The sequence below is a fragment of the Aspergillus ibericus genome (assembly GCF_003184845.1).
Source record: "Aspergillus ibericus CBS 121593 unplaced genomic scaffold BO80scaffold_55, whole genome shotgun sequence".
NCBI classification, from domain to species: domain Eukaryota; kingdom Fungi; phylum Ascomycota; class Eurotiomycetes; order Eurotiales; family Aspergillaceae; genus Aspergillus; species Aspergillus ibericus.
The window spans coordinates 15737-37259 of record NW_020292153.1 but is presented as its reverse complement, the minus strand read 5'-3'; the positions used below and the strand labels follow the sequence as shown (position 1 = coordinate 37259).

At 51.5% G+C, this 21523-nt stretch overlaps 6 protein-coding genes across 6 annotated transcripts; 2 read left to right on the top strand and 4 right to left on the bottom strand.

Annotated features, from left to right (window-relative positions):
* Nucleotides 1–672: 672 nt before the first annotated feature.
* Nucleotides 673–2116, bottom strand: BO80DRAFT_416493 (40S ribosomal protein eS4). Its single transcript, XM_025718186.1, has 4 exons — nt 2057–2116; nt 1784–1921; nt 1425–1709; nt 673–1266 (listed from the first exon to the last, which is right to left on the bottom strand). Exons 1-4 carry the CDS (start codon nt 2068–2070, stop codon nt 921–923), a joined length of 783 nt encoding a protein of 260 aa, XP_025570870.1. The 5' UTR covers nt 2071–2116; the 3' UTR covers nt 673–920.
* A 184-nt stretch (nt 2117–2300) lies between these two features.
* BO80DRAFT_428964 (aspartate-semialdehyde dehydrogenase family protein) lies at nt 2301–3689 on the bottom strand. The gene is made up of 3 exons (XM_025720363.1): nt 3586–3689; nt 3262–3519; nt 2301–3206 (listed from the first exon to the last, which is right to left on the bottom strand). Exons 1-3 carry the CDS (start codon nt 3611–3613, stop codon nt 2401–2403), a joined length of 1092 nt encoding a protein of 363 aa, XP_025570869.1. The 5' UTR covers nt 3614–3689; the 3' UTR covers nt 2301–2400.
* Nucleotides 3690–4072: 383 nt separating this feature from the next.
* Nucleotides 4073–6340, bottom strand: BO80DRAFT_391493 (FAD-binding oxidoreductase). The gene is made up of 4 exons (XM_025717183.1): nt 5814–6340; nt 4681–5734; nt 4453–4634; nt 4073–4393 (listed from the first exon to the last, which is right to left on the bottom strand). Exons 1-4 carry the CDS (start codon nt 6153–6155, stop codon nt 4241–4243), a joined length of 1731 nt encoding a protein of 576 aa, XP_025570868.1. The 5' UTR covers nt 6156–6340; the 3' UTR covers nt 4073–4240.
* Nucleotides 6341–6882: 542 nt separating this feature from the next.
* Nucleotides 6883–10659, top strand: BO80DRAFT_391490 (uncharacterized protein). Its single transcript, XM_025717182.1, has 9 exons — nt 6883–7042; nt 7112–7259; nt 7311–7405; nt 7501–8118; nt 8175–8327; nt 8376–9590; nt 9647–9772; nt 9830–9946; nt 10024–10659. Exons 1-9 carry the CDS (start codon nt 6965–6967, stop codon nt 10612–10614), a joined length of 3141 nt encoding a protein of 1046 aa, XP_025570867.1. The 5' UTR covers nt 6883–6964; the 3' UTR covers nt 10615–10659.
* A 946-nt stretch (nt 10660–11605) lies between these two features.
* Nucleotides 11606–15846, top strand: BO80DRAFT_366019 (putative RNA-directed RNA polymerase (Sad-1); the record flags this gene model as incomplete). The annotated part of the gene is made up of 4 exons (XM_025716224.1): nt 11606–11811; nt 11864–12023; nt 12089–12554; nt 12617–15846. The coding sequence occupies 4 exons, from the start codon at nt 11606–11608 to the stop codon at nt 15844–15846; spliced, it is 4062 nt and encodes a 1353-aa protein (XP_025570866.1).
* Nucleotides 15847–16034: 188 nt separating this feature from the next.
* Nucleotides 16035–21446, bottom strand: BO80DRAFT_468468 (DNA-directed DNA polymerase zeta catalytic subunit REV3). The gene is made up of 2 exons (XM_025722936.1): nt 21092–21446; nt 16035–21039 (listed from the first exon to the last, which is right to left on the bottom strand). Exons 1-2 carry the CDS (start codon nt 21324–21326, stop codon nt 16214–16216), a joined length of 5061 nt encoding a protein of 1686 aa, XP_025570865.1. The 5' UTR covers nt 21327–21446; the 3' UTR covers nt 16035–16213.
* Between the last annotated feature and the right edge of the window lie 77 nt (nt 21447–21523).

The window sequence follows — 21523 nt, the reverse complement described above, 5'->3', positions numbered from 1 at the left end:
GGTGGAAGGAGTAGATCCATATTCACCTGCAGCAGCCCAGTTGACGTGTTACATTCTTACTTGTAGCCTTGTAGACGGGCTGAGAAGGAGAGAGGTGCGGCAAGTGAAAGACCAGATGGCTGGGGAACGAATCAACCGAATGAATCGCCGGGTCATCGTCCGGTGATGGGTCGAACTGCCCCGGTGCTCTTCGGCCAACTGCTCCGACCACTGGCCACACCACATCACAAAGTGCATCTTCCCTTTTCGACCGGTTGGCTCCCGGCTTGGATGTGAGACGTACTTTGTGGTGGCTATCGACTGCATCCAGGGTACCTTCCATTCCCCCCAGCGTCGTAGCATCCCTGCCAGAGGTCACGACACGACGGACTCGAACTGGCTAGGCGCTGTTCGAGTTGAAGACCGAGTGACATCGGCGTGGGTCTTACGTGGACTAGACCTGCTGGGCTGGATTCCAACCTCCCACGGAAATGGCTCCGTGAATGGGTCCGGGACACCAGCTGGGTCAGGATCTGGGGAACAATGACGGGATGGGATGGAGGTTGCTCGGTTGCGCCAAGGGAAAGAGCGGGACAACGTACGTCTGGTCATGTCCGGACCAGATACGAATGCACGGAATATACGGGGTACGGAGTACTCAAAAATAATGGTATCATAAGATAGAAAAGGTAGCCAGACTTGGCATCTTGACCTTGCCTTAATGTACATTGTACAGACCTACGGAACAGTGCAGTGACCCCAACGAGCCCCCAAAGCATCCTGTAGACAATTCTTTCTCTTTTTTTTGTTCTGAATAACGCTTCAAATATTATCGTAACCGGCGTCATACAGGTCCACAAAGTAAGACAAGATGCCGTCGCCCCAGCGGATTTTTCAACGCTTTTGTTTTCAGGCAGCCTACATCACTTACCATGCCACATCTAGTTCTGGGCGAGGGCACGGCGGCGGTCACGCTCCTCAGCGATGGAGAGCTTGACACCCTTGCCCTTGGGCAGGGAGATCCAGGGCTTGTCCTGACCGATGACGAAGACGTTGGACTCACGGGTGGCGAAGGTGTTGTCAATGGCGTCCTTGATGTGGACGATGTTGAAACCACCATCGTGGCGCTCACGGTGGGTGACGACACCGACACGACCCATGTTACGTCCACCGGTGACCATGGCGACAACACCAGTGTCGAACTTGACGAAGTCGGCGATCTTGCCAGTGGCAACCTCGACCTTCACGGTGTCGTTGACCTTGATGGCGGGGTCAGGGTAGCGGATGCTGTAAAACCTCTCGTTAGCACGGAATGTTCTTCAATTGCGGTTCCTTACTGCGGTCCAGCAAAGAACTGCGGTTCTAGTTCTGTCGTCCTCCGCCGATCAACCAAAGCTTGGTCCAACGACTGAATGACGCGGAACTTGCAGAGAGTATAAACTCACGTTCTCGCATCGTGCGTAACCAAGAATGGGATCCCGCCCTTGCCGAGCTGAACGCGCTTGACCTTGCAGAGCTTGTACTCGGCCTCCTCAGCCTGGATGCGGTGGACGGTGAAGCGACCCTTGGTGTCGTAGATGAGACGGAAGTTCTCGCCGGTCTTCTCAACGCCGATGACGTCCATGAAACCAGCGGGGTAGGTAGGGTCGGTGCGGACCTTGCCGTCGACCTTGATGAGACGCTGCATAAGGATCGCCTTGGTCTCACGGCCGTTCAGGGCATACTTGAGACTATAACCTTGTCAGTCCACCAATTCCTTTATCTGTCGGTCGGTTCTTGGCCGGGTTCAATCGAGGGTTCGTACCGGTTGCGGATGAAGACGATCAGGGGCAGGCAGTCACGGAGCTTGTGAGGACCGGGGGAGGCCTTGGGAGCATAGGTTCCGGACATCTTGTCCAGGAGCCAGTGCGAAGGCGCGCTAAGGCGCTTCTGGTGCTTCTTACTGTACGAGCATGCCGGTTAGTTTTCTGTTCATCAAATCTTCAATTGCCGGCCGTAGCCCAGGTTTGCCTGTGAAAATGTTTTCGACGGCGACCCGGCTATATCCGGTGAAAAGGTCATAGGGCGTGAAACTCACGGTCCGCGAGGCATCTTGGCTGCTTTGTCGACTTGAACCGGTTAGTTGTCGAAGTGTCGCGAGAGAGAAGGAGTCGGAACAGGGACTTCAGCGACTGATATCCAGACCACCCGCAATTTTCGCTTAGCGGCTGGTGCTGGGTCGGGCTAAGCCCTAGCACTAGGCCGGATCAGCCCTCCATGCCATTATGCCGAATCGGCACTAGTGTGATGGGTCCGTGCTTATTATGTAATGCAGATTGGTTCTAGGGTTAATTTGATGCTTTTCGTAGTCTAACTACCTAGGTAGAAACAAAAGGATATCTGACGCCGTCTAAACGCTATATGCTACAGGTCGTAAAACATCTAGATGTAGCCCTTGATGACAGCAACTTCCGCGTTGAGGATGGACGATCCAGCAGCACCAATGACGGTGTTGTGCGAGAGCGCAGCAAATCGGATGTCGAAGTAGCCACCTTCCTGACCTTCGCGCACTCGTCCAACACTGACGGTGTATCCCTTGGAGATGTCCCGGTCAAGTCTGGGCTGGGGTCTGTCGGGCTCGTCGAACACGCGAATAGCCTGCGGGGGTGCAGAGGGGGCGCCCAGCTTCTGAGCTTCCGACTGGTAATCTCTCATGGCCTGCGCAACCTGCTCAGCGCTGGGTGCGGGGCGGTTCTTGAAGCGCAGAGAGACGAAGGCCATGTGACCATCAGTAACGCCGACGCGAGTGCAGGTGGCGCCGACTCTAAGACCCGCCTGCTCCTCGAAGGCGGTAGCATCGGCGTTCAGAGAGCCAAGAATCTTCTGGGCTTCGTTTTCCAGCTTGTCTTCTTCACCGCTGATGAAAGGGATAACGTTGTCCAGGATATCCATGCTGGGGACACCGGGGTAACCAGCTCCGGATAGGGCCTGCTCGGTGAAGACCTCCACCTCCTCAACAGGGCCAAACTTGGCCTGCAGGGCTGCGAACGGAATAACAATGCCAATGACAGCGCAGTTCGAGTTGCAAACCAAGAATCCCTTCTTCAGGCCGAAGTGTTTCCTCTGGTGGGGGATGAGGTCCAGATGCTGGGGGTTGACGGTGGGGACGACGAGGGGCACAAGCGGGTGCTTGCGGTAGTTCTTCGCATTCGAGAAGACCGGAATTTCGGCCTTGATGAATTCCATCTCTGAGAGATTCTTGATTAGTAGGCGATTTTGTCAACCAGAAAGAGAACCACATACCAACATCACCAGCGATATCGCTGTTGAGTCCAGAGAAGACGAGGTCGCAGTCAGCAAACTTCTCAGCCTTGCAGTCACGGAGAACAAGGTTGCTAAGTCTCTCGGACATAGCGGTAGTTTGCTTCCATCTCACGGCATCCTTGTAGCACTTTCCCGCAGAACGTTCCGACGCACCTACGGCGTGTAGCTCCAGGAAGGGGTGGTCCGCGAGCAAAAGGATGAACCGCTGGCCCACGGAGCCGGTAGCGCCCAGAACACCTGATTGCCATTAGCATGAAGCCCTGATTCCAGCAGAATACTGGTGTTGTGAATGTATGTCCGCACCGCACTTCTTCTTAGGATATGAAGCCATTTCGTCGGTCGGTATGCGATTCGTGCGGTCTGGCGTTTGTTAATTGATTTGCACCCCCTCCCCAATTATACACTCGAAAGCTAAGGGAATAACATTGAGAGAAGCAGGGAAACCGAGGGTTCCTGATTGAAACACAACGACTAAGAGACATCGCCAACACTTCTGTTCAGCGAGTTAAAGAGTAGAAGCCCCGCAAGGGGTGGGAACACATCTTTATCTCCATGGTCGGTCATGTGGATACACGCGGCATGACAAACAATACAGTGATATTGCAATAGGCATGATTCTGATTCAAAACATATCCAAAAAAGGAAGAATTGCACTCACCTCTGTGACAATGATGCGGAAGGTGAAGAGGGACAAGAGTGGCGGTCCGAACTAAAACTGCGATATCGCTCCGGAGCACATCAGCCCCGCTGTGAGTCAGCCTTCATGACTAACGACCCAACCTTGTTTCCTCCGCGGCCATCATTGGCTGTTTGATCATATACAGCTATTTGAGGGGAATTGATGAGATATCTTTACTCGTTGACACAAGGCTAATTTGATGTGCAATTCCTTTTGTCCGTTCAAGTTATCATAGCTATGGCATTTTCAGCTAGCAGAGTTGACCGTACGGAGTACTGTTCATGCTTCGGTTTCATAATCGAAGATCTTGCCGGGATTCAACAGCCAGTGAGGGTCAAGAGACTTCTTGATAGAACGCATAATGTCAATCGTGGCTGGGCCGAGCTCCTTCTTTAAGGAGCTTTTCTTACCAAGCCCCACACCATGTTCACCCTATAATCATCTCAGTCAGTCATGTTTCCAGGCATTAGTTCCGGATGCAGATGTCTTACGGTGCAGGAGCCTTCCATTTCCAGGGCACGATCGACCATATCGTAGACAACCTTTTCGACGCGATCTCTTTCTTCTGGGTCCGTGCGATCGTACAGAATACTTGCATGGAAATTCCCGTCGCCAATGTGTCCAAGAATACTCGCAAAGATTCCAAGACCATCAAGTTCCTTCTTTGAAATTTCTAGTGCGGTCAGCATATGTCTAGACGGGTCGAGCAGAAAACGCACCGATAATGTCCGGTAGTCTAGAGATCGGTACCGCGACGTCGGTTGACCAGACTTCAGCACCTCGCTCCCTTAGTGATAACATACTCCATAGCGATTGCTTTCGTGCAGACCAAAGATCGTGTGCTTCTCGCTCGTCTCGTGCGAATTCAAAAGAGCTCGCATTGTTACCCTTGGCTAGCGTTTTGGTCAGGTTGATGCTATCAGCGACCCCAGCCTTGGTACCGGAAAATTTAAAGAACAGAGTGGGCAATGTCTTCCAGGTTCGTCCAGTTCCACCTGCACGGTTGATAACATCCATCTGAATTTCATCTAAAATCTCCATGCACTGTACCTGAATTCCTTTTCGGACCAGTTGCATGGCAGTTGAAGCAGCGTCCCGTATAGTGGGAAAGGTAACCACGCCGACACGGGTCTGTTCTGGAATTGGGGTCAACTTGAGGGTAGCTTCAGTCACAAGACCAAGCGTTCCCTCCGAGCCCACGAACAAGCCTGTCAAGTTGTATCCCGCCGAAGTCTTGCGTGGACGTCTGCGTGTCTTGATGACACGACCGTCTGCGAGCACAACAGTGAGGTTGATAACCCAATCCTTCATAGTTCCATATCTCACAGCGTTTGTACCACTACAGTTTGTGCCTATCATGCCGCCTATCATCGCTGATGGCCCAGGATCGACGGGAAAGAAGAGACCGCTGTCCTTAATCTTCTCGTTCAGATCCATCCATTGGATGGACGGTTGGACCACAACATCCATATCAGATTCATGCAACTCTAATACCTTATTCATCATCGCGAAGTCAATGGTCAATCCACCGTGAGGGGCTGAAAAGTTGGCTTCGAGGCTGGAACCACCGGAATAGGGTACCATTGGCATCTTGTATTTGTGACAAATGTTCGCAATCTGGGCGACGTCGTCTGTGTTCGTAGGGTATGCAATGGCGACTGGCAGACGATCAGCATTGACACTGGACCATTCCGAGAACCCATGTTGCTGAAGGTCGTCCTCGTCGGTGCTAATAGTCTCTTCGCCTAGTGCGGCACGCAATTCTGCAATGGCCTATTCATTCGATGCACCGTTCAGTAAGATGCAACCAATACATCTTCGGAGGACAGAGAATAGGTAAATGACTTCATACCTTCTCGAACTCTTTTGCAGATCCATACTGGGGTTGCTTGAGATTCTGCGGCTTAGATGGTCGGCTCGTCACAGCATATGCATAGCCGATGCCCGCCGCTAAAGCGGACGCCACTAGGGTCCCGCCTGTAGTCCAAGAGCCCGATGAGTTGCCAGAGGACTCAGTATTGGCATTATTTTTATGCCCTTCATTGCCACTATTTTTGCTTTCTGCTTTGGAGCTATCCCAACGCACCGCTCGTCGGAGAGGGAAGAACTGTCGTTGTGCGATGGCACTGGGACGGCAATGGAGAACGCGGGGAGATGCGGGGAAGCCCCGAGGTACCGAGATGAGCGACCGCATGCTTCAACGGCTTTGACTGATAGAGTAAGAGATAGGAGCCCAAAAGCTGGATTGAGGAAGGGCACAGCCAATATATACTAAAGCTGCAGGCCTCTTGTGAAAGAAATAACCAAGCCCGGACCGGGAACTCCGACCGTCCTGTCATGGCTCATTTTATGGGGACTTGCTAGGCGCAAGGAGAAACGCCATCGGAGCTAAGGATGAGACGCAGAGTAGCAATCGGAATTGGGCCGAGTACGGAGTACAGTAGACCATTCTGCTTCTGCTGACGGATGGACTGAGTGCCTTCGGTCAGAATTGGGGGTACGCAGAACCGGGTTAGCCCCCACGCTGATGCAGGGTGAGAGGAATGGTCGGAGGTGATTTGATCCCCACGGTTTCGGCAATCTTGCTTATCGGCCGATCGGCCAGAACCCCGACGCTGCCTCAGGAACATGACTTGGCAGGAACAGGCACGGTTTCCTGGCTTATTGACCCAAGAAGCCAGGGCACCCGGGATGATTAAGACAAGCCCGCACGATGTAGTTTGTAAATAGACAGAAGAAAGTGAATCGAGCCCTCAGATCAAACCATCGCCGCTACTTCTTGCATCATGTCAATGCCCCCCCACTCCCGATCACGTCCTGGGTACCATGTGGCCCCGCGCCAAGTCGTTGAGGGGGCAACCGGCTACATAACATCAAATCTTTCCCGCCCGCAGAAGACAATCAATGATAACCTCGTGGAGAACGGCACCACACTCCTGTCACTGGCCCTTACTAGTCTAGTCCATGGGAACCCCATAGGTAGACGGGTCCGAATTCGCAGACATGGCAGATCAGCAGAGTGTTCGCCTGGGCCGCGAAGTGGAGCGCCTCGTTACTGCCCCATATGCGCCCTCCCTCCAGGTAAACTCCGCTACTCACGCTATCACCTCGAGCCCATGCGTTAGTAGCTAATCCATATTGCCGCTCTAGGACCTCCAAGGATTGATCCAGACCACAACATTAGACTCAGTTCGGCTATGGGCCTTTCAAAGGCCCTGTCAGATTAGTGCTCTAGTTGATGTACTCGTCGACGGTCTATCGCGTTCTCGTTTCGCTCTGCCTCTACTTAGAACATTTGGTGAGTATGTCGCATGTACCTAGCTGCATGGACTTACCTAATGCCTGACAGTCTTGATACCGGCTGTTCGGGATGCCTTGCTGGAACGATATCCGTGCCTTCTCGACCAATTCCTCCAGAGTGCTATTGAAGATGATCAGTCCGAGGTTCGTGCTCATGCAAATTCTTTAGGCGAATATTTCAATTCACATGCAATTTATTGACAAGTCGCGCTGAGAAATTTATGAACTGACTGTCATAGTATCCTTCAACATGCACTGCGATCTTGTCTTCTCCTCTACCACCTGACTTCATAATTCCTGCTCGTCTGGCGTCGTTGATGGAGAAGTTAGTGCATACAATGGGAGATAACCCGTGCGCAGAAACCATTACACCTCTGAACCAGATCGCCAATGGTATCAGAAACTCTCCGGGAATATTGCTCGAGATCCCATCTGAAACAATGTCTAGCCTTCAAGTTGAGCTTACAAAAACGCTGCGCAACCTGAGTGATCACATGGGCAATCTTCTTTGCCTAGCCACCTTTGCACGCATGGCGTCCTTGCAAGATCTCGATGCTGGAAAGGGGTGCGTGCGGTTCGTTCCGTCATGGTTGCAAAGTGTCAACCATTTCTTCGGACCCAAGCGGGGCCTGAAGACCTTGGATCTCGTTTTTCTACGCGTTATCCTCGCTTGCTCCGATAGCTGCAGTGACTTGACGGTAGATCAGGCAGCAGAGAGCATTTGTTTGGCCATCGAAATTTGCGATAGGGTTGAGCAAGGACAGAGAGAATGCTGGATCACGGCAAACTCTTCTAAAATTGCAAAACTACGAGAAAAGGTGACGAGGAGCGGCATTGACCGTAGTGTGCAATTGCTAGTATGTGACAGTCCAAAGGGGGCAAAAACAAAGGCTCACATTAATCTGGATTTCAGGGCGCGACATTCTTGGCATCACTTCTTCCAAATACTGCATTATCGCCTGAGATAGCGCAAGTTGCCTTAGAGGGGCTTTTATCCGAGGACAGCAGGTTTGTACTGCAAGTGCTGCCATTAAATTACGTACCGCGCCTTGTAGGGGCAAGTGTGGTGAGTACATCAAGCGGCGCCATCTGGAGCTCTTCTAACCCTCTCAAGTCTTGTCTAGGGCAGCCTGCGATCTGTAGCCTGTTGGAATACATCATTTCTACCCTGAACAAGGAACTTTCGATGAGCTCTCCAAGCCTATCGCATGTCCAGGTAGCCAAGTCCTTGGTTGAAGGGCTGCATTGCACAGCCCTGGAATCTTGTCCTCCTATTCTTGCCGAGCCTCTCGACCAATGCAAGCAAGTCATTTGGCAAGTTATGGAAAACTTCCCGAGGCAACCTTCGTCTTCACCATGTAACAGCTCCCACACCTGCACAGCTTTGCGTTCGCAAATGGAGAACGAGCTGATCTACGACTTCTCCTCCTTCTATGTCCACGCCTCGCTATTGCGAGACATGACACAGAACTCGTCGACTGAGATTAGTACCGTGCAGATGTTTATGGCACGATATAAGCAGTTACTACTCGTGCCAAAGTGTCCGTTTGCGGAGATCGAGCCAGCTCGACCTACCAAGACGTTACCGCCTCTTGATGTCCGCGAGGGATCTCCCGGGCTTGGTTCTAGGCCTGACTGGAGAAGTGCCATTACAGAAACTCTTATGCTCAATGCACGCAGGTCTAATGATAATCTTCTACATAAGATAGGAGAGGTTTGCTACGATCTCGAGCAACGGTGCGATAGCATCGAAGCCCCGCTAAGAGCAGTCGAGCAAGAGCGTAACGCAGCTATACTCGAAGCGCAGCAGGCAAAGGAGCAGAATAGCACACTGGAGTCACAATTACAGCAAGCATCCGATACAATCGCCGGGCTTCGGCTAGAAATTTCCCGATTGGAAACTCATGCAGAAGCTGCATCCATCCGCGCAGAAGAACTGTCGGCAACCCTTGACGCAGCTCGGAGAGATCTAGAGAACCAGAAGCGCGAGTCCCAGGATACCGTGGTGAACGAGAGGGAAAAGGCCCGAAGTAGGGAGTTGGACTTGGTTGCATCTATAACCAAAAGGGATGATCAGCTGGAGGCATTGCAAGAAGAAATCACGGACCAGAAAACTGAGAATATGGCCATTCGGAATGCACTGGATAAAATCTCAAAAGAAAAGTCGTCCTTACTCGAACAGACTGCTTCCCTCAACCAGGATGTCGTGGGGCTTGAAGAGAAGCTGGAACGTTGCCAGATGCTTCTAGCGCGGAAGGATGAAGACATGCAGAAGATATTATCTGACAAGGACGACAAGGAGAGAGAAGTAGAAGCCTTACGAACAAAGGTAAGGATCACAATAGACCCCAGAAAGACTGACAAGTGCTAAGCAAGATGATGCAGCTTGATGAGGAGGCGTTAAAATCTAACGGGCTGGCGTCTGCACTTGAAAAAGCCGAGAAAGACCTTCAGCAAGAACGCCAATCCATTGAGGATTATGAGGCACGGCTTTCAGCAGCAACAGCAAAGGTAGGGTCAATGTATGGATCATGTATGCAAGGCTTGTTCTCTAATGCGCACCTGTAGTACGCAAACCAAACGGAAGAAATTTCCTCGCTACAGATGGCGATGCAGACAGCCGCATCCGACACCGCCAAGGAACTGCAAACGAAGGAGGCGCGGATACACCACTTGGAAAAGAAGGTAAGACGAATCCCGACCGGTGGAGGCGCTACTCTTTCATCGATTTACGTTTGGACATCTGCTTATTGGCATGTTAGGTGCAACAATTACGGAATGAACGAGCAGCCAAAGCCCGCGAGTTCTCCGAAGCCCAGCAACATATTGGACGACTCATGAATGTCATGGGGTTCCGAGCCGAGCCCGACTCGTCCAGACCTCCGAACAGACATGCCAGGACCAGGCCCTGTCAAACCGCCACAATGCAACAGACGCAGTCAGCGGAGGACGAATTCCAGACCCAGCCCGAGGAGCAAGTGAGAGATTCTTTTGGGACCAATTTGTCTCCCCCTAGTAGCCGTAGTCCGAAAAGATCGAGGGAGAAAGCATTTCCAGGGGCGGATTCGAAGATGACCGACAAAAGATCCCGGGATTCAACCCCCCGGCCGCAACGAACGCCTCTCGAAGATGCTGACCAAAACAGCCAGCCGTGTTCTCAACGAAGCACTGCATCGCAGCGCAGTGAAGGTGGTGCATCCACCAAAGACCGGGCTCGTGGCAGCCTGGACGAGAACCAACTTCACCAGATCGACCTGGACATGGATCTGGAGTTTTCGAAGGATTTTCTGTTTCCCAGCACATCGTTGTCCGCAAGCAAAGACCCCATGTCATTTTCAGAGACGCAGCCATGATACCAGAAACACGGGGAATAGTAAGGAGCGTGTATATCAGTTGGGACCAGATTTGGTATATATTTGAAAGGGTCTCTGGCCCAGTCGATCTCATTAAATTTAAAGCTGAAGTTAGCCATGGGGTGCTAGTACCCAGAGCATTCGTAGAGTAGACAACAGCGCTGGTACTTTGGTGTTGATTTACGCCACCAGTCTCAGCCTGCAAAGCCAATCCGGCATCACTCAGGAAAGGTGGCAGACCACCAAACAAAAGCCCAGGGATTCTCATCGGACCTTATCACTGAGAGCCCTGCAGACATTAACCGGGTACGCTGCCTAGTTTTCCTTCGCCGTTGATTGCCACCTTTTCGCCCGGTTATCAAGGAATCTTCCATTCACAGTTCGGCCAGTGGGCTTTTACGAGCAGGAGAACTCCGGGGCTGAGACACATCTCCTGAGTAAAAGCTTATAAAAAACCAGCTAGCCCGCCATTGACTCTGGCTCTACGAGCCCTCTACCATCCCATATCTCTAGGACGGTGTCTTCACGCAGATTCAGTCGAGTTCTCAATTGTCCCTGACCCTGACTCTATCTCCAGCAGCCCACTGGCTCCCATCATCTTGAGACGCCAGCTATACGACGCTGAAAGGTGACGGAGATGGAGTTTGAAAGCGTCTCGGATGTTCCTTCCTCGCCGGGGTTCCTCTCGGAGGGCGAAGTTGTCCTTCACTCCGCTCTCTCACTTGCCCTCCCGTCTCTCTCTCACTTCACCTCCAGCTCCCCCCCTCTTATTTCTTCTTCCTCTGCTTCTTCTCACCCCAGGCCCCGCCACCAACATTCTCCCTCATCCTCCTCTTCTTTGTCAACTTCCTCACTGTCACAATCCTCTTCCCCTCGCTCTTTCCCCTTCTACTCCTCATCCACCCATTGTCCTGTCAAGTCGACCTCCATCATGCGTCCTCGAAACAAACAACCACAACATCCAAGGGGAAAGGGGTGCCGTTCTGAGACGATGTCTCCTCCTTCTCACAGCTCCCCTCAGATCCTAGCCCCATGGCGGCTGTGGGAGACTGTGGCGATCAAGATCACTAACCTTCCTCTGGAAGCTAATGCCCATGCTATCTGGAAAGCCTTCAAAGATGAAGGTACCATCTTCTCAATTGATCTTTTTGAAGATCACCACGGCCAAAGGGAGCCAAAGGGGAAGGTCCGCTTCAAGTTAGTCTCTCTTTTTATCTGAATGTCTCAGGCATCGCTAACCCTGGACCAGGCCGCCGCCGGATACGGACTTCTGGAGAGCAGGGACGTACTCTATCACACTGCCAAACGGACGAACAGCACGTATCTCTGTAGCTCTTGAATCACCCAGATTCTCGGAGCTCGAAGTTCCAAGCCCAGTCCGCCCCACTGTCCGGTATCCAGTTGAGCTCGTAAGTATTTCCGGTCGCCATTCCACGCCAGATCAACATTTACCTAATAATTTTGTCTCATCTAGACGATACCAATCTCTTCACTCGATATTGGGGTCATGTTCAACGAAACAACGTTTCTGCCAATGCGGACGGTTGAAGCTAGTTCGGCTGGCGCCCCCTACATGCTTCTCAATCTCAAGCAGAAGACACTGTACATCTTCTTTAAATTGCAGATATTCAGCTCAGGCCAGAAATCAGCCTCCATCACAGACACCTGGCACAGTTATCGTCTCAAGATCCCCTTTCGGCAGATGAACAAAATCTTTCAGTCTCGGGATCTTGCAACCGGAGCCATATCTCAGTTGACTGCGCTGGACTCTCCGCCCATGTACCACCGCCGGATCAGAGATATAGAAGCCACGTTCATCGAAGACGGAAGTTGGAGGGACTCTGATTGTTGGTACCGACAAACACACATTGTCCATAATCCCCTTCAGTTATCCGCTCTTCCAGTTACCCTACCAAGGCATAAGCCCATTATTGATATTGGTGCGTCCTCGCTCGCTTCTTGCTCAACGCTAGGTCTTGCTAATCGCTCGTATACCCTACAGGCCGCTGGAATACGTTCAGAATCGATTACCCCAGTGATTGTAACAAAAAGGGGAAGTTTGGTCAGCTTTGTAATATCCTCCAGGATTACAATGTCTCAATTGAGCAATCAGATCGCTTCACCAACTGGAATGACAGCAAAAAAAGGATGCCGCCAGTGTGGAAATGGATCGATCTGTCGGATGCTGCGGCATCGCCGAGCGCGTCGTCTTTGCATGACCTGATCGACTCCACTTATGTCCATTTGCCATTCTCCGTCCGCTACCAGCTTGAAGTCTGCATCTCCAATGGATTTCTTTCCGAATTCAACATGACGCGTGAGTTCGCTGTCAAACTGGCTGGGCTTGGGGAAGCGAAAGCTAAGAAGCTCCTGGAGCATGTGGCAAACCAAAAACAGCGCTACTTTGATCCCATGAAGATCTTTGACCTGTTGTTCGTGAAAGGCGTGACCAATGCAAAGATCCCTCCGTACTGTTGCTATATGCGATCTGCCACAATCACCCCCAGCACCGTGTACTACAACTTGCCGTCCGTGGATATCTCGAACCGGATCATTAGACGCTATATGGAACACGCGGATCGCTTCCTCCGAGTTCGGTTCACTGACGAGAAGATGTTTGGTCGTATCAATGCCACGAGTGATGATAGCAATGACGAGATATTTACTCGAATCAAGCGGGCTTTGGCAAATGGCATTGTCATTGGAGACAGACGTTATGAGTTCCTCGCTTTTGGTAACTCCCAGTTCCGTGAGCATGGAGCGTATTTCTTTGCCCCGCTACCGGACCTGACAGCTGCCAACATGCGAGCTTGGATGGGACATTTCAACAATATTCGCAACGTTGCGAAGTATGCAGCACGGTTGGGTCAATGTTTCTCGACGACTCGAGCCATAGCCGGTTGTCCGGTGCAGATACGCAAGATTGATGACGTGGAGCGAAACGGATATACTTTCTCTGATGGCGTTGGAAAGATCTCGCGATTCCTTGCACAAATGGCAATGAACGAACTGAAAATCAAGACGCCAACTGGCGATCCCCCATCTGCTTTCCAATTTCGTCTGGGAGGCTGCAAGGGTATGCTTGCCGTTTCATCCGACACGCAGCCCCAGGAAGTTCACATTCGCAAGAGTCAGCACAAATTCTCGGCCATCCATAATGGGTTGGAGATTATCAGGTGGTCTCAATTCTCAATGGCTACGTTGAACAGACAGCTGATTCTGGTGTTATCTACGCTCGGGATCACTGATTATGTGTTTCACGATAAGCTCAGGACGATGCTACAGGCCCTCAACGAAGCTATGGAAAGTGACTCGCGCGCAATCGAGGTGTTAAAGAAGTACGTCGATCCTAACCAGACAACTCTCACTGTCAGTCAAATGGTATCCGATGGGTTCCGAAGGTCTAAAGAGCCATTCATAACCTCTATTCTCGCACTGTGGAGGACCTGGCATCTCAAATACTTGAAGGAGAAGGCGAAGATTGTCATTGATAAGGGTGCGAACCTACTGGGAATCATGGATGAAACCGGTATCCTGAAAGGTCACTTTTATGATCAGGTTCCGAAGGAAGACGCTCCCGTCGAGCAAAAGATTGCAGCATTGCCTGAGATCTTTCTGCAGATTTCTCGCCCCGAAGGCTCTGGTGCAAAGTATCAAGTCATCGAAGGGCTCTGTATCCTGGCACGCAATCCATCGCTTCACCCCGGAGACATTCGGGTTGTCAAAGCTGTCAACGTTCCAGAGCTGCGTAACCTCCATGATGTAGTCGTCCTGCCACAGACCGGAGATCGAGATATTGCGAGCATGTGCTCCGGCGGAGACCTTGATGGTGATGATTATCTGGTCATCTGGGACCAGGATCTACTGCACAATGACTGGTTCCGAGAGCCGATGCGCTATACGAGCAACAAGGCTCAGGACTTAGATCATGACGTTACAGTGGACGAGGTCACCTCATTCTTCGTCACGTACATGAAGAATGACAGCCTCCCGACAATCGCCCACGCTCACGTTGCATGGGCAGATTGGCTCGAGGATGGCGTCAACGAAGAAAAGTGCATTCGACTCGCCCAGCTCCATTCTGACGCGGTAGACTACAACAAGACAGGGAGCCCGGCCATGATGATCCGCAGCCTGCAGCCACGCATGTGGCCTCATTTCATGGAGAAGCCCAGGCCAAAGGACAAACTCTACCGCTCACCTAAGATCCTTGGCCAGTTATACGACGCTGTGGAGAGGGTCGACTTTGTCCCCAGCTTGGAAATGCCTTTTGACGAGCGAATCCTCAACAGCAGGCTCGAAGTTAGCGAAGACCTGTACACTTTCGTGAAGAATCTCAAGGTAGAGCACGATGCAGCTATGCGCCGAATAATGGCACAACACGAGATCAAAACCGAATTCGAAGTTTGGTCTACCTTTGTCCTCGGCCATTCTCATCTGAGCAAGGACTACAAATTTCATGAAGAAATTGGTATGATCTCAGCGGCGCATCGCGAAACCTTCAGAAAGCAGTGCTACAAGAAAGTAGGCGGTCGCACCTTCGTCCTGCTAGCACCACTAGCTCTCGCTATGTACCGAGTTACGCACGAGGAAATGACTACAGCACTCAAAAAGCATCGTGAGAAATCCTCGCAGGATGGGAACAGCAGGCCCACTCCCAAAATGAATCAGCTGCCACTCATCAGCTTTCCTTGGATCTTCCCCCATATACTGGGTGGAATTGCACTCCAGCATTACGATACCTCTCAAGCAACCAAACTGAAACAAGGGGAAACTGCCTCGGTCGATGTGGATGCCCTGAAGACTCAGAATAGCAATAATATCATGCCGGAAGACCCCTTCGGTCTGTTCACAGACGAGGAGCGCGCGGCCAGTGCATCATCCAACCAGCTATTGCTACATACGGGCCCTTCTGCTAATCACGCCAGCCCAGAGAGTATCGGGATTCACGACCAACTCATTGATTTTGGCTTTACGGACTCCCCACAGTTATCGCCTTTTACCCTCACTGCTCCTTCTGTCGTTCCTGGTGAAGTCACATTGCTAGACCTCAATGACGACGAAGCAAGCGATGTAATTCCCGAGAAGCAGGAACAACCCGTCCCAGAACCAACAGCGATGCGTATGGTGATGAAGGAAGAAGTCAAGGAAGATGCATGCGTTCATATTGTCGAGGAAGGCGATGTGGAGCCTTCTGCTCTCGACAGACTTAACGACCTGCTCGGATTCTGAGAATATGGATGCATTGGCCACCATTCTCGTTAGACCTTTCGACTTTCATAGGTCATACTTCAGTCGCGAACAAGATGCTTGTATCCTCTTTCGATCATTTTTCTCTCCAAATTGCTCTATCTTGATAACGTTGATCGTGGAATGAATTCATGCATGTGATTAATTTTAGAGATACAGGTCTTTCGAGCGTACTTTCCTTAACCCAGTCCCGTAGAGTATAGTAGAAGTTGTTGTACATGTACGTTTCCGAACCCTCATACCAGAACCCCGTGCCTGTCTGTACCGATCCACGAAGAAACAAAAACGCCTTCAAAACCAACATCTAAGCCATGCCCAAACTTAACCAAGAGCAACCAACCACCTAGCCCTACCACTCTAACTCCTTCTCGCTTTTCTCCTGTAACAACTTAATCACAGGATCCAAAACAGCCTTCGTATGTCTCCAATTCGCCAAGTCCCTCGTCCGCGAATAAAACACCGGACAATCCTTACTATCACAACTCACCTCCTCCGCAAACGGAACCCCCATACAAGACCGACAAACCCGATGCAAATCCGCCACCCTCTTCTCCGCGCCCCGCTGACGCGAAACCAATTCAAACAACCCCAGCTGCGGCTGTCGCAGACACGCCGAGCAAACCGGAACATCCGCGTCCTCTAACCGCGCCTTACATATCACACATGTCGACGACTTCATGTACGATTCGAGAGTCTTCCTACCGCCCCCGAAAGCGGCGATTGTGCCTTCGACGCGACGCACGCGCTGCACTTTTGGCATCTCGTCGTACCATTGGCGGACGTTGGCGCCGACGAGGTTGAAGATTCGTTCGAGAGGGGGGATGAGGTTTTTGGTGATGTAGTAGTCTGCGTCGAGGTCGAGGTGAGGGTCGTGGAGGAGTGTTTCGGGGGGTACGCAGCGGTCGATGAGGCGGGAGCCGGGGGCACCGGTTACCACGACGTAAGGGACGCGTTCCCCGTACTGGGGCTCGGAGCGGGGGTCGGCGAGCATCTTTTTGGCGCTGATGAGGGCTCCTGGTGGTGGGAGACGGTCGCTGTAGGTTCCCAAGCGGACTTCTCGGGCGAAGCAGAAGTCTTGGACGGACACGCGGCCTTGCATGATCTTGGTGCATTGGGATTGGAAGTAGCGTTTGACTTGACTGAGGTCGGCGGTGCGGAAGAGGAGTTTCAGGGCTTTTTCTTCGATTTTCTGCTCGGCGGGTGTGCCGTCTCGTCGGACGGTTTCGATGCCTTTGGCGTCGAACTCGGGCTCAGTCTGGTCCCGGTGCTCGTATTTGAAGCCGACGTAGCGCTTCTTGGCTAGGAGGACGCATGGGTGGTAGACCTTTTCGAACTTGAGTTTGACTGGGTGAGGGTTGATTTCGGTGACGGATTTGGCGATTTCTTCGCCGATGGTGAAGGCTTCGTCTCGTGTGCGTCCTTTGAGGTAAATGAAGAGACTGTCCGTGTCGCCGTAGACTACCTCGGCTCCCCAGCGTTCGACGGAGTGGATGAATGCGATGGCTTTTTCGAGCGTTTCGCGTCCGGATTGGACGATGCTGTCGGCGATTTCGGAACAGGGCATGCGGCCTGAGAATGAGGCTGAGGTATACCCGTAGGTGACGTTCGCAATTAGCTTGAGGGCGAGCTGTCTGTTGTTGAGAAGACGCTGCAAGGCCTTGTCTTCTTTGTCCATTTTCATGCCGGTCTTGACCATCACTCGAGTTTCGAGGATCTCTGCGAGCATTTTTGCAAGGAGTGATTTGCGCACTTCCGGTTTCGCGTATATCATGCCGTTTGGCGCAATATTGATCTTGTCTTTGAGGAGCTCTAAGATTCGGGGCTGTCTTTGGTAGTCGGTGAACCCCATCTTGTTCCGGCCTCTCCATTGACGTGCTCGTCCAAGGAAGGTGGAGTAGCAGTAGTTGTATGCAATCATTATACTAGGGTACAATGACTGGAAATCCAGCACCACTAGAGGGCTCGTGTAGAAGTCACTCTGAGGTTCCATGACTAAGGGGAGACATTCAAGCGCATTTTGTTGGCCAACTTGTTTTCTGCTCGGAGAAACAAGCATGAAGTTTTCCGGCTTCGCAATGCGGAACATCAGGGATTCAACCTTGAATTGAGAGCCACGCGAGAATACTGAAAAGAAGTCAATGCCTAGCAGTCGGGCTTGCTCGCTAGTCCTGGGGATCAGCTCGTTTGACTCCAGGATTTCAAGGTCCATCTGCACGCGCGAGACGAAGTATTCGACTACTTTCAATATGTTGCGAGGCTTTCCACTTCGATACCATTCTGTCAAGTCGTGGGAAGAGTAGTGTGGAACACGACGGTGCAGTAGGTGGAACGCGACGTTTTCCTGTGTGTACTGCAACAAGTTCAGCTCGCTTCTCATGGCTCGCCAAATGTTGATCATGTGTCGTCCGGTCACTCGAATAGACGAGGTGTGGTTGAATCCCCATCGGTCGGCATCCTTGCCAAACCTTCCATGCGATTGTGACTTTACTCTGGACAGTTCGTCGCAGATGTCAAAGTCATACTTCTTCCGAGCCCGCTCTATTAGGTAGCCCCAAGAGCTGTTGTGCACCTCATAGCCAGTGATGATATCTGGGTCATGCCAGCGGACAATGTCTACTACTCGGTTGATCAAATCAAGTTCAGTCGTTTCATGCTCCCAATCAATTCTCAAAGCCTTGGAAATCTTGATATCTGGCCTGTCATCTTCTCCTTGAGATATCATACCAACATGGACACCTGGCACTGTACCATTGGCATCGAGATCGCCATTTTCGGACTGTAGGCACCAGAAGACGCATGTGATCTCGTCTTCCTCTGGATTTGGTGACAGCACCCCGCGGGTGTTCACATGCACTTCCAGGCCCATGATGCTCATGTACTGGGCCTGATGCTCCACACTGGTAGACTTTCCTTTCTGTGAGTATTTGAAGCCATAGTCATTCTTCTGTGTAGGGCCCTCGATTTGCAACATGACATTCGCCCTTACTTCCCCCTGTGTGCGGCCTTTAGGGTGAATGACATTAGACTTCTCCTCCGCTTGAACCTTTTCAAACCATTCAACAACCTCTGAGCGGGTTGGGGGAACAGGAGCAAATTCCCATAACCTGGACGTGGAGAACACTCGAAGTTGCTGGTCGATCGCCTCCTGGTCATCCTTGTCTCTTGTCGTAGATTGCTCGCCCAGCATCGCCATCGAACGTCCCGACGGATCGAAATCCGGGAGGTAGTGTATACCATTACCTTCTAAGCGAAATTCCCTGCCTGCATAGTCCCTCGGACGATCAGGCACGTCGTTTTCATCGCTGTAGTAGGCTTTTTGATAGACAACAGACGGGTAATCATAACTATGGGGAGTTGAAGAGACCTCACTGGGAGCGGGACATGATGTTCGCAAGAAACAGATGCGAGCGTTCGTTGGCATATTGAAGGCCGCCCGGATACTTGACGCCATCTCCAATACCACTGCGTCTGGAATACCATCAGGCTCTAATCTCGTAGATGATGACTGCGGGTGTGATGGATTATTGTTCACTCGAATGCCTCTGGCGACACCTGCATTAGATTCAGAACGCACTATGTCGCTTTCAAATTCCCGCAGCTCCTTGGAAGGTGCACCGTCCTGACTGAAGCGTAGAACCGTCATAGGATCATTGGGATCTTTGACAACTGGAAAGTTGAGCCTTCCATTCTGCTCCTGTCTACTAGGACGGACAGCCGATCGCGATGACTTCCCTTGTGAAGAAATACCGTTTGCGGGTGTATCCGAGTTGTTGACGGCATCTTCGGCTTTGGAGTTTGCGTTGTAAACTTGACTGCCAGTCCTCATAAACTTCTGTGGTCTGTCTAGCCTCTGTGATGGAGTATCATCGAAATACCTTTGCCGCTTGCGCGGACGGTCATGGCCGGGCTCTTGGATTTCGCGGCGGTTGTGCATCGTACTTCTCTCAAAAGCATCCGGGTGAGCATTTACATCTGGATCAGGGTTGCGCTTGACAATGAAGTTTGTCTGGTGATTGAAATCGCTCATATGAGAAACAGGCTCGCGTGCCTGATCAGTATCGGCCCCATTTTGGGGAATTAAAAGAACGATATCTTCGTCCTGGTCGCCATCTACTGTACTTGTAGCTTCGTCTCCGCTCTCTTCACCGGAAATTATGTCGGGAATATCATCGTCTGAGAAGTAAGAGTCTCCATCGGATCCAGCAGGCCAAGAGGCAGTCTCATCCACATTTACTTCCGTATCCGCAGCTGCATCTGCTTGATCGGGTTGGTATTGATATCTGGCAGAATCGCTGTTGTCCGGAAATAAATCCTCAACGCTCTGCATCGCAGTCTTTACATCTTTTGCGAAGGGCTTCTGCGAGAGTATATCATCGAATGTCACTTGATCTCCGCCACTCTCGTTCTTTTCCTCGTCCATAGTCTGCACGGCCATCTGGCGATACTCCTCTTCGTGGATCCAGCCTCCTCTAGAGTGATCTCTTGAGTTAACGGACAAGGAAACTAGCTCGTGGGGATCGAATGGGCTACTGCCCGGTTCTAGTCCGAGGCGCTTCTTTCGCCTTCGTGTCTCATCCTGCCACAAACCTGCCATGCTTGGAACAAGCCGTTCGTCAGAAGCCATCGGTTGCAATAGTTCAGTGAAGTCATGGTGGATAGATCTTTCACTGATTTCTGAGCGATTTAATATGTCTTGGACGCAAACATCGACCTCCAATGGGCAATGGCTTTGCTTGGGGAAGACTGACTCGTCTAGCAGATCCTCAGGCCGGATTGATCGATCATGCCAGCGATGAGACAGGTCAGTAAGTTCAAGGTATTCCGGGGTTGGGGTGCGAAATTTGACTTTACTACACTTCATAGAAGCGCACCCGTACAAGCTGTAGTCACACATCCACTGAGGGATAAACTGCAGATGACTTTCATATGGTTGTAGAGGACGTTTCAGGATAGCCCCCTGGAGCAGCAAGTCGGCAAGTCTGGTCGTATAAACAGGGCTCATGAGATAAATCTTAAAGTAAATTTTATAGCCCACATGATACCCATAGAAGGGAACGCCTTTCACGAGCGTGATATGCGCGACAAAGGGGATTTTCTTGGCATTTTCGTTGCGATTGTAGCTTACTGCCAAAGCCTGGTCAATTGAGAGCCGGAGACTCCTGATGGCGGAGCTCACTAGAAAAGTCTTAGTTGCATGAACATGGATGTTACACCTCACCAAACCAACCTTTCTCTGGATCCAGATCACCATCATACTCGACATACAGATAAGGAAAAGCGCCATGTACATGGACGCACACCTTCTGGCCAGTCTCGGTGGCTCCAAAGATTCTAATTACGGGGACTTTCGATCTATCATTCTTCCCCGCCGCACCATCCCTGTATGCCAGGGGAGGATCGAGTTCTGACGGAGTTGCTTGGTAATGATCCACGCAGTTGAGGCGCACTTGGAAGGGTTCCATGGCTTAGTTTCGAGACAGCGGAAGCTGTCAACGACATAACGCGAGAGCAATCTCGAATAGCATCATATCAACGATTCGGGTGCAAATAGCATCGCTCACTGCTTCCCCATTCGCCCCTCTATGATGGATGCGACGGGACGTGTCAGAAGTGGTGGGTGAGTGACGCGCCCGGTGGCGCGGAAATACGCCAGGTCACG

Coding starts and splice junctions, on each gene's coding strand:
- BO80DRAFT_416493 (XM_025718186.1), bottom strand. Junction 1,710..1,783: donor ATCGTCTTCATCCGCAACCG/GTACGAACCCTC, acceptor ACAAGGTTATAG/TCTCAAGTATGCCCTGAACG. Junction 1,267..1,424: donor GTTACGCACGATGCGAGAAC/GTGAGTTTATAC, acceptor GAGGTTTTACAG/CATCCGCTACCCTGACCCCG.
- BO80DRAFT_391490 (XM_025717182.1), top strand. CDS start 6,965: ATGGCAGATCAGCAGAGTGTTCGCCTGGGCCGCGAAGTGGAGCGCCTC. Junction 9,591..9,646: donor TAGAAGCCTTACGAACAAAG/GTAAGGATCACA, acceptor AAGATGATGCAG/CTTGATGAGGAGGCGTTAAA. Junction 9,773..9,829: donor TTTCAGCAGCAACAGCAAAG/GTAGGGTCAATG, acceptor GCGCACCTGTAG/TACGCAAACCAAACGGAAGA.
- BO80DRAFT_468468 (XM_025722936.1), bottom strand. CDS start 21,326: ATGGAACCCTTCCAAGTGCGCCTCAACTGCGTGGATCATTACCAAGCA. Junction 21,040..21,091: donor TGATCTGGATCCAGAGAAAG/GTTGGTTTGGTG, acceptor AGACTTTTCTAG/TGAGCTCCGCCATCAGGAGT.
- BO80DRAFT_428964 (XM_025720363.1), bottom strand. CDS start 3,613: ATGGCTTCATATCCTAAGAAGAAGTGCG. Junction 3,520..3,585: donor ATATCCTAAGAAGAAGTGCG/GTGCGGACATAC, acceptor AATGGCAATCAG/GTGTTCTGGGCGCTACCGGC. Junction 3,207..3,261: donor CGATATCGCTGGTGATGTTG/GTATGTGGTTCT, acceptor AGAATCTCTCAG/AGATGGAATTCATCAAGGCC.
- BO80DRAFT_391493 (XM_025717183.1), bottom strand. CDS start 6,155: ATGCGGTCGCTCATCTCGGTACCTCGGGGCTTCCCCGCATCTCCCCGC. Junction 5,735..5,813: donor CTGCAAAAGAGTTCGAGAAG/GTATGAAGTCAT, acceptor TCGAATGAATAG/GCCATTGCAGAATTGCGTGC. Junction 4,394..4,452: donor AAATGGAAGGCTCCTGCACC/GTAAGACATCTG, acceptor AGATGATTATAG/GGTGAACATGGTGTGGGGCT.